This window comes from Aegilops tauschii, chromosome 7 (assembly GCF_002575655.3).
Source record: "Aegilops tauschii subsp. strangulata cultivar AL8/78 chromosome 7, Aet v6.0, whole genome shotgun sequence".
In the NCBI taxonomy this organism is placed as follows: domain Eukaryota; kingdom Viridiplantae; phylum Streptophyta; class Magnoliopsida; order Poales; family Poaceae; genus Aegilops; species Aegilops tauschii.
In genome coordinates, this window is record NC_053041.3 from 560,763,934 (window position 1) to 560,773,976 (window position 10,043).

Here is a 10,043-nt window from a genome sequence, read left to right on the forward strand (position 1 = left end):
TGGTTTCGGGTCGGGCTAGGAGGATCCGACCTCTACAGGCCATGGCCGGCCGCGGGGCTGCGGCGCCGCCAGCCAAGAAGCACGCCGCCTCTGCTCCAGCAGGTCGGGGCGGGGCTGCTCCGCCGGCGGCGGCGGGTGCCGAGCGTGGTGCCCTGGTGCCGCTTGGCCAGAGGCCGCCGGCGGGCGGTGGTGTGACTCATGGCACCCAGGGTCGTGGCAATGGCCACTTGGGCGCTCGGCCGCCGGGGCAAGTGCCCTTGCAAGCTGTGGCCGGCAGGGGCGGGCTGAGGCCTCCGGCGCCGGGTGCGGCTTCCGTGGCGCAGCCGGCCGCGGGTCAGGGTGGGCCTCGCCCTCAGGCACCGGGCGTGGCTGCTGCAGGCCGGGGTGGTGCGGCCCTTGGGGTTGTGCCAACGCCTACCGGCGGTCAGCCTCGTGCCACGCCTCCGCCTCACTTCGTCGCGAGGCCTTCTCAGAACCGTTCGGGACCGTCGTAGACGAGGCAGAATTCGAACACTACAGAGTCCTATGATCCGCCCCGAGGCCAGTGGGGGGACGATGGTTATGATGTGTATGGAAATGGACAACATCGTGGTTCCTCATCCACGGGAGGAGGTCGTGGTTATGCCTGGCAGAGTGACAGGTCTGCCGAGAGACCGTTTCTCGGCCCTCCAGGTGGATTTGTCGAGGGAGCCTCCGGTCCGGATCACCACCAGAGAGGTGGCTACCGTGGACATCGTGGTGGTCGGGGTGGTGGCCGTGGGAGGTATCGCAGACAGCCTCCGCCTCCGGCAGTTGGTGACCATGCGGCGTCAGCCGTGGAGACTAATCACGCACAGTCCACTGATCTTCCTAGCCAGGCGATGGATGTGGTGATGGCCTTGGCCAATGTGGAGGTTCCTGCGACTGGGGCTGTGGCTGAGGTTAGCGACAGGTCTGATGCAGAGAGGCGTCCAAGTGGGCGCGTAAGAAGGAAAGGATGTTATGCTATCGTTGTGGTGAGAAGGGCCACTTCATTGCTGAGTGTGTGGCGGAGCTGTGTGATTCGTGTGGCAAGCCAGCACATGCCTCGGGGGATTGCCCGTTCTTGCGTGACCAGGCTCCGGCTCTTACAATGTATGGAGTATATTGTGCTGAGCTAATGTTCTTTGAGTCCCCGGCTGCGAGAGAGATTCCGGAGGAGACACAGAGTTTGACCACCGGGATTATCAAAGTTACCCAGGGTGAGGTGACTGAGGCTCAGATTGTGCGGAGGCTTCAGGAGCTGGCACCGGGTGACTTCCAATGGGAGCTGGTCAGTCTCGAGGCCAATGTTTTTAAGGTTGACTTCCCCACTGTGGATGATTTGCAGAGGCTGCTGAGCTTTGGCTTGTGTAGAGTTCCTGGCACTAAGTGCATTCTGGAGTTTCACGAGTGGGAGAAGGTGGAGCCTCAGGGCAAGCCCCTTAGGCAGGTCTGGTTGAGGTTTTCGGGGGCTCCTTCTAAGCCTTTGCAGGATGTCCGAGTTGTGGCCAGTATGGGCATTATGGTTGGGAAAACGGAGAAAGTGGATATGGCTTTTACCCGTGCTCATGGAGTGGCCCGGATTCTAGTGAGCGTTCTGGATATTGAGTTTGTACCTGATGTGGTCAACTGGACTTATAGGGGAGAGGTTTTCCCTCTCGAGATCGAGTTTGAGGACACTGATCTGTTTGCTGAGGCGATTAATGGGATTGATGTAGATATGCACGAGGGTGACGACAATGCGGGGGCTAAGGGGGCACCGACTGATGAGGCTACGCGAGAGGGGTCTAACAGTTCCGGCCCTGTTGCTCAGTTGCCCGGGGATGGGGCCGGGGAGCCGGCACCCTCACCGTCGGTGCCTATGTCTTCGCTGCGTTTTGGGTCCTTTGAGCCAGCCTCTGCCCCTCCCAGACTTTGGAGTGACCGGGTAGATTCTGATGATGTGTTTGAACACACGCTCCCTATGTTGGAGTTCGAGGGTGCTGGCGGATCCATGGTTGGAGGCTTGGTGAGGACACCGTCGGCGAGGACTTTGGTTGGAGTTGGGAAGGTGGAGCCTGTGGTTGCTTCTATTTCCCTCGCTTTACCTGTGGCCGAGGATCCGGAGATGGTGACTGCGTCCGAGGTGGTGGTTGGGGGAGGGGGTTCGGGGCAGGTGGCCTCAACTTCTCTCTTCCCTATCCAGACGCCGGCGACGCCGGACATGATGACGTCGGCTGGTTCTGGGAGAGGTGGTCCGAGGCAGGTGGCCTCGGCTACTTCTTTTCCGGTTGTGGCGACGGCGCCCACACATCCAGTGGAGCTGGGGGGGGGGGGTCTGGGGCAGGTGGCCCTGGCTACTCCTTCTTCTTTGGCGGTCAGGAGGACCGCGTCTCCTACGACGCCGGCGCTTCCCTCTGGGCCGAGGGGTGGGGCTGGAGGAGGGCTTGGGCAGGAGGCCCCCACACTCCTCTCTCCCGACTTGCCCGTGGCCCAGGGCCTCGGTGTGGGTCACTTGTCCGAGGGGCATGGGAGCCTTCTGCCGCCTCCTCCGGTAACCTTGGTTGACCCTTTGCGGGATTCAGCACGAGGCTTTACTAGGGAGGAGGTCATTGCTTTCGGCGGGATCCCTGACCCGGTCTCGACGGGGAGACGGATGAGTGCTCGCATTCAGGAGCTTCCGGAGGTTGATGACATGCAGCAGAGGTGCGCTATGAGGGCGGCCAAGCTTCGTGATGCTGCGATCTCTACTGGTATGTCCGTCAACATATCTAATTCTTTATTGCATTTTTCTAATGAGGAGATTATAAATAATGCAAACCAATTAGGAGTTTCACTAGGGGCTAATGATAGTGAAATTTCCAATTCGGTGAATGATCTTTTAGATTTGCAGGCGGAGCGTGCCTTAGAGACTATTCGTAATCTCGCAGCGGTAAAACCCATGAATGATGATGAGATTGATGCGTTAGGGGTCAGAGTGCTCGATAATCTGTGTGCGGATCTAGCACCATCCAACCATGAGTCTGAGGATGACGATGTACCTCTAGATAATGCAGCTGTTAGTACTGCTGAGCCCGGTTATCAAGACCGGGGGGAAGAACCTAGTAAACCAAAGCGCAAGTGGAAACGGAAGATTTATCCCGATTCTGCAGTTCGTAGGAGTGCTAGGATTCGGACTACCAAAAAATTTCATGATGAATTATGAAAGGAATCTTTTGCAATAGCAGAGGTATGAAAGACTTGGCTAAAAGAAGGTTTCTTGCTGAGGCATCTCTGGAGCATCGTTTAGATTTTATTGCTCTATCGGAAACTGGACGAGAAAACTTTGTGCCCCAGTTTCTTACCTCTCTTGCGGGCGGTGTTGATTTCGATTGGCATTGTCTTCCTCCGCGAGGAAGATCGGGTGGAATCTTGCTTGGTGTGAGATGCGATTCGCTAGAAGTCCGAAGTGTAGTGATGGGCGACTTCGCGGTTAAGTTTCGAGTCAGGTCTAAAGCTGATGGTTTCAACTGGGCTTTGGTGGCGGTATATGGTGCCGCACAGCCCGAGCTTAAACCGGAGTTTCTGGCGGACCTTGTTCGAATCTGCTGGTCCGAGCAGCTTCCAATTTTAGTTGGGGGTGATTTCAATATCATTAGGAGGAGAGAGGAGAAGAATAATGATAATTTTGACGGCAGGTGGTCGTTTATGTTCAATACCATTATTGAAAGTTTGGATCTGAGGGAGATAGAGCTTTCTGGTAGAAAGTTTACCTGGGCTAATGCAATGCCAAACCCGACATATGAAAAGCTTGATCGAGTTCTCGCGAGCGTGGAGTGGGAACAGAAGTTCCCTCTCGTAACGGTTCAAGCCCTCTCACGTGGAATATCTGATCACACACCCTTGTTCGTGGACTCAGGGGACCCGAACCACGTGGGAAACAAAAACACCTTTTCCTTCGAGATGGCCTGGTTCGAACGCGAAGGTTTCTTGGACCTGATTGCCAGGGAATGGGCTAAGGGTGCAGGAGGTAGGACTTCGGTCGAGCGTTGGCAGAATAAGATTAGGTATTTGAGAAGTTTCTTACGGGGGTGGGCTAAGCACCTTAGTGGGGTGTATAAGATTGAAAAGGACAGGCTCCTTTCTCTTATTCAGACCCTAGACATAAAGGCTGAATCCACGATTTTGCAGCCAGCAGAGCTTTAGGTTAAAACTGAGGCGGAGAAGAGGTTGAAAGGACTTCTCCGCGAAGAAGAATTGAAGTGGGCATTGCGGGCTAAGGTCCGCAAAGTGGTCCAAGGGGACGCGAATACTCAATTCTTTCACTTGATTGCTAATGGTAAGCACAGAAAGAAGAGGATCTTTAAGCTTGAACAAGATGAAGGAACTATTTTAGGACAGGACAACCTAAAAACTAATATAACCGAGTATTACAAGCAGTTATTTGGACCTCCGGAGGATAGTTGTGTGTCCCTAGACGAGTCCAGGACTGAGGATGTGCCTCAACTATCGGCTGCTGATAATGATATTCTGGTTGCCCCGTTCTTAGAGAAGGAGGTGTTTGATGCTATTGCACACATGAAAAACAATAAGGCTCCCGGACTGGATGGATTCCCGGTCGAGTTCTACAAAAAGTGCTGGCACATTATTAAGGGGGATTTGTTACCTATGTTTCATGATCTGTTCTCTGGACAGCTTCACTTATTTCACTTGAATTTTGGAACAATCACACTGCTTCCTAAGAAAACGGATGCTGTGAGAATAGAGCAGTTCAGGCCGATCTGTCTTCTCAATGTTAGTTTCAAAATCTTCGCCAAGGTCGGGACTAATAGGCTCACACAGATTGCGCATTCTGTGGTGCAACATTCTCAAACTGCTTTCATGCCGGACAGAAACATCCTTGAAGGGGTGGTCTTCCTTCATGAAACGCTCCATGAAATCCATTAAAAAAAATTAGATGTAGTAGTTTTTAAGGTGGATTTCGAGAAAGCGTACGATAAAGTCAAATGGCCATTCCTCCAACAGGCATTGCGTATGAAAGATTTTGATGACGCCTGGCGCCGCCAGGTTGAATCGTTTACGCAAAAAGGGAGTGTTGGAATTAAAGTGAATGACGATATTGGTTATTACTTCCAGACACATAAAGGCCTAAGACAAGGAGATCCGATGTCCCCTATCCTGTTTAACATTGTGGTTGATATGTTAGCAATTCTGATAGGAAGGGCTAAGGAGAATGGTCAAGTAGGTGGCTTGGTACCTCATCTTGTTGATGGAGGTGTATCCATCCTTCAGTACGCTGATGATACAATCATCTTTATGGAGCATGACTTGGCCAAGGCGAGAAATATGAAGCTGGTGTTATGCCTTTTCGAACAATTGACCGGGTTAAAGATTAACTTTCACAAGAGCGAGTTGTTCTGCTTTGGTAGAGCCAAGGATGAACAAGAGCCAAGGATGAACAAGAGGCTTATAGGCAATTGTTCGGGTGCGATTTGGGGGCTTTACCTTTCTCTTACCTAGGTATACCAATCCACCAACGTAAGCTGACAAACAGAGAATGGAAGTGCATCGAAGACCGATTTGAAAAGAAACTGAGTTGCTGGAAGGGCAAGCTCATGTCATACGGTGGCCGATTAATTCTGATAAATTCGGTGCTCACGAGTATGCCTATGTTTCTCTTATCGTTCTTTGAAGTCCCAGTTGGAGTCAGGAAAAGACTAGACTTCTATCGATCGCGTTTCTTTTGGCAGGGTGATGAACTAAAAAGAAAATACCGGCTAGCTAAATGGGATATCATCTGTAGACCGAAAGACCAAGGGGGTCTTGGTATTGAGAATCTTGAAGTTAAGAACAGATGCCTTCTCAGTAAGTGGCTGTGGAAGCTGTCCAGTGAGACCGATGCCACGTGGGCGCAAATCCTTCGTAGCAAGTACCTTCAGACCAAAACTTTGTCCCAGGTGACAGTCAGGCCGACCGACTCGCCTTTCTGGAAAGGACTGATGAAAGTCAAACAATCCTTGTTTAATAGGACAAAGTTTAGTATTGGCAACGGTGCTAGTACACGTTTCTGGGAGGATACTTGGCTCGGAGAGACACCCTTGGCCATCCAATACCCGTCTTTATATCGTATTGTTCAATGACGTGATGTGTTTGTTGCAACGGTATTTCAATCTATCCCCCTTAATATTTAATTCAGACGGTCGCTAGCGGGCAACCGTTGGGAAGCATGGCTCCGTCTAGTTAGGAGACTGATGGAGGTTCAGCTTTCTCAACAACCCGATGAATTACGCTGGAAGCTTACTAGGTCTGGAGTATTCACAGTTAAATCAATGTATATTGATGTTATCAATTCGAGCTTCATTCCTACCTCCAAGCATGTTTGGGCTGTTAAAGTTCCATTGAAAATAAAAGTGTTTATGTGGTTTGTCCATAAACAAGTTATTTTAACCAAGGACAACTTGATAAAGCGTAATTGGACAGGGCCTACTAGGTGTAGTTTCTGTGATCGGGATGAGACGATCAAGCACCTTTTTCTTGATTGCCCGTTAGCCAAAGTTCTTTGGCGGACGGTCCACATTGCTTTTAATATTACTCCACCGAATTCTGTCAACACGTTATTTGGGACATGGCTTAATGGGATTGAGCCTGACTTAGCGAGACATATTCGTGTTGGAGTATGCGCTTTGCTGTGGACTATCTGGAATTGCAGAAATGATTTAGTTTTTAACAGAACATCACGTATTCATTTTTTGCAGGTTATTTTCCGAGCCACAGCATTGATCCGTTCGTGGTCGCTACTCACTCCGATGGAGGCCAGAGAGCATTTGGTTACTGGATCTATCCGCTGGGAGATGATAGCTCGGGATATCTTCAACCGGTTTGGATGGCGGTCATGTAATAGGATAGGCAATTAGTTTACCTATCTCTCTTTAGCCAGCCGGTTGTGGCGTCCTTTATTTGGCTAGTTTGTGTTTCTAGCCCATTTTGCCTCTGTGTGAGCTTTTCTTTCACTTTTTCCAGTTGAAGACTTTGAGACCTTGTTGGAACCTTTTTATTTGGTTAATAAGATGGCCGTATGCATCACTCTGATGCAGAGGCCGGGGAGATCCCCTTTTCGAAAAAATAATACGCGCAAGAGGAAATTCTCTTACGATGACGGAAAAATAAATGTGTGGAGCACTTCAGATTATTCTGCTACGACGATCAGACGAACCAAAACTGATTTAGATGGGATCGGACGGCTTTCCCCGGCACCTCGATCGTCCATCGAAATGGATTCCGAGCCAAATCCTAGTGCAATTATACGTAAGTGGGATCCATCCATATAAGCTACAGAGGATCACGCTTTGCTTAACGCCGGGTAATCTCGATTATACCCAGTAATCCGACATGGCCACCCTTTGCTGGTCCGTGGACGTCAAGGGCGGCGAAGCCCTGAGGTCTCGCGTGCTGGACGGCCGCCGCGGCGCCGTCACCAGCGTCTCCCTCGTCGGCCCGCCCAGCGGCCGGAGCGTCGCCGTGGAAGCCTACGTCAAGACCGCCAGCGGGACCCTAGCGCTCGCATCGTTGTCATCCGAGAGGCCCCGCGCGGAGCTGCCGCGGCCGGTGCTCGTGATGGAAAGCGATTTCTTCTGCTCTCGCGTGAGGCTTCATGGAGGCGATCCCGCCGGTGATGTGGCCGTCGCCGTTCGGTTCGAGGGTCGCTTTAACGATCACGTTCTTCCTCCGCCGCCGCTGTGCGAGGGGTTGGAGGACGAAGATGGCGATGACGAGGATGACGAGGACGACAACAGCGAGGCCGAGGAATACTCGGTGGATTCGGAAGACGAGGAAGATGACAGCAGCAGCGAGGAGGAGGAGGACGAGGAGAGCGACGGCGAGGTCGACGGACAAGCGGCCAGCGCCGACGATGACGTGACGCTAGGCAGTCTACAGACGCTGCACCGTAGGAAGTTCGTCCCCGAGGGGCAAGGGCAACTCGTTGGAGGTTCGGCGCCGCGGTTCGCCTGCGCCGGGAGGACGCTCGGCTTCATGCGGGTCGCCGCCGTGGAGAGCGAAGGAGGAGACGAGAGCAAGCAGATCTTGGTTCTCTACCGCTACACCCACTTCAAGGCGTCACCGGACGGCGTGGAACAGCGAGGGAGGACGAAGGAGCACCAGCTCCGGTTCATCGCCACCGGCGACCACGCGGCGAGGTCGCTGGCATGGGCCGGATCGTCTCTGGGCCTGCTGATATACCCCGATATCTTGAGCAAGAACAAGAAACTCCAGGAGATCACAAAGCAGCTCCAGGAGCTATGGTCCAGCTTGGCGTCGCAGGTGAGCGTCCCGCCGGGAGCAAGGCGCGTCGAGGTGTTCGTGGACGTCGGCATCCTCCGGCGGGCGGACTACACGCCGGCGAGCATGGGGCACATGTACACCGCGCTGGAGAGCATGGTGGCGGACCCGTGGCCCGGGCGCTTCGTCGGCATGGAGTTGCACTTGCCGGTGCCGGTCCGGTCCGGCACGGAAGGCCACGACGATGATGATAGCGGCAGAAGCGCAGACGAGCGGCCGGCAAAGCGGAGGAGGGTAGACGTCGCCGGGGAGGATTGCCCCGTCTGCTTGCAGCTGCTGGATGGCGACGACCTCGCCGCGTGGCCCGGGTGCGGCGGCAAGCCGCACGTCTTCCATGGCGCGTGCCTGGAGGGCGTCCTCCAGAACAGCGAGATCTGCCGTATGTGCAGACACAAGCTGGACATCAAACACAAGCTAGAGTGATAGACCCGATTTGCAAGGGCGTCGCATGGTTGTTTCAATAAGTTTGTGTAGTCAGTGTATCATTCCCTTGTAACTGCAATTAGCTTGAATCTTCTTCAGATTTGCTTACGTTTATCTGAAGGATGGCATTTCATTCGACTGATTGATGATGCATTCATGAGCTCATCCATCGATGAAATGCATCAGATGTATATTGTATGAACATATCATTGTAATTGATTTAGTTGGAAGGAAAATTTGTTTGTTCAATTCCTCAATTGTGTGCCTACTTTTTTTTTGTTAGTGAAATGGTTGTTCATCAAAGTTTGCTTTCATCTCCTCTCAAGTTGTTTGCTTATTGCCGACTGACAAAAGAGGAAATTCTTGCCTATAATTATGGACATGGCTAGCGGGCGCTCGAGCGCCCACTGGTAGGAACTAGCGCTCATCCAAATATGGAAAAGAGCAGCTGACGCGCATGACCGCGGTTCATTAAAAAAGAAACCATGTCCTCGCGTGCATTTATTTGGGATCTAAAAAGTTCTAAAACTGTAACTTCTTATTTAATGTCAAAATTCAATTTCGTTTTCACAGTTGGCTTTCTTGCGACGAGTTCTTCGAAACTAGATCTCATATAGATAGGTTTCGTCGAATTTTTTTTCGAGGCAACTTTGGATACGATGGAGGCAACTTCAGTGCTATAGAAAAGCAACTTCATTTTTCCCAATAGGACCGCCTATTAGGTTGGTTTGTGTCAAAAAAAAATGAAAAAACCACACCCAACATGATGCACCTTCTACATATGGAAAAGTCTAAGTTCATCATCGATGGGGCTATTGGAGGCAAAACAAGGACAATAACTTTCAGATCGTTGTTGACTTGAGTATCACCTAAAAAAATTAGCAATTTTTGGGGTGTTTCGTGCAATTCCAGTGCATTCAACAAGCAACTCATGTGTGTTTCCTATTGGTTGGTTTGTGTAAAATGAGAAAATCAAGAAAATGTGTGCAAGTCCAACTCATCTTGTGTGTGTATGCAACTATATACATCTGCATATAGCAATTGTTCTAGCAAACTATAAGCAACTGCCCCCCTAGCAGAAATCCACACAACTATTCTAGCAAGATCCAAAGTCACTATTCCTAGCAAAAAGTTCAAGCAATTGTCCTAGCAAATCCAAGCAATTGTAATACCAAAACGCAATGCAAAATTGCTTATAGCAAAACCAAGCAAATGTATTACCAAACAACAATGCAAAATTATTCTAGCATAACCGAGCAACTATCCTACAAAACCAAGCAACTGTACTATCCAATCCAAGCAACTGCATTACTGAATAACAACTA

The 10,043-nt window shown here is 51.3% G+C and overlaps 1 protein-coding gene across 1 annotated transcript; it reads left to right on the forward strand.

Annotated features, from left to right (window-relative positions):
- The first annotated feature begins 7,347 nt into the window (after positions 1 to 7,347).
- LOC109773813 (uncharacterized) lies at positions 7,348 to 8,718 on the forward strand. The gene has a single exon (XM_020325737.1). It carries the CDS (start codon positions 7,348 to 7,350, stop codon positions 8,716 to 8,718), a length of 1,371 nt encoding a protein of 456 aa, XP_020181326.1.
- Positions 8,719 to 10,043: the final 1,325 nt, after the last annotated feature.

Coding starts and splice junctions, on each gene's coding strand:
- LOC109773813 (XM_020325737.1), top strand. CDS start 7,348: ATGGCCACCCTTTGCTGGTCCGTGGACGTCAAGGGCGGCGAAGCCCTG.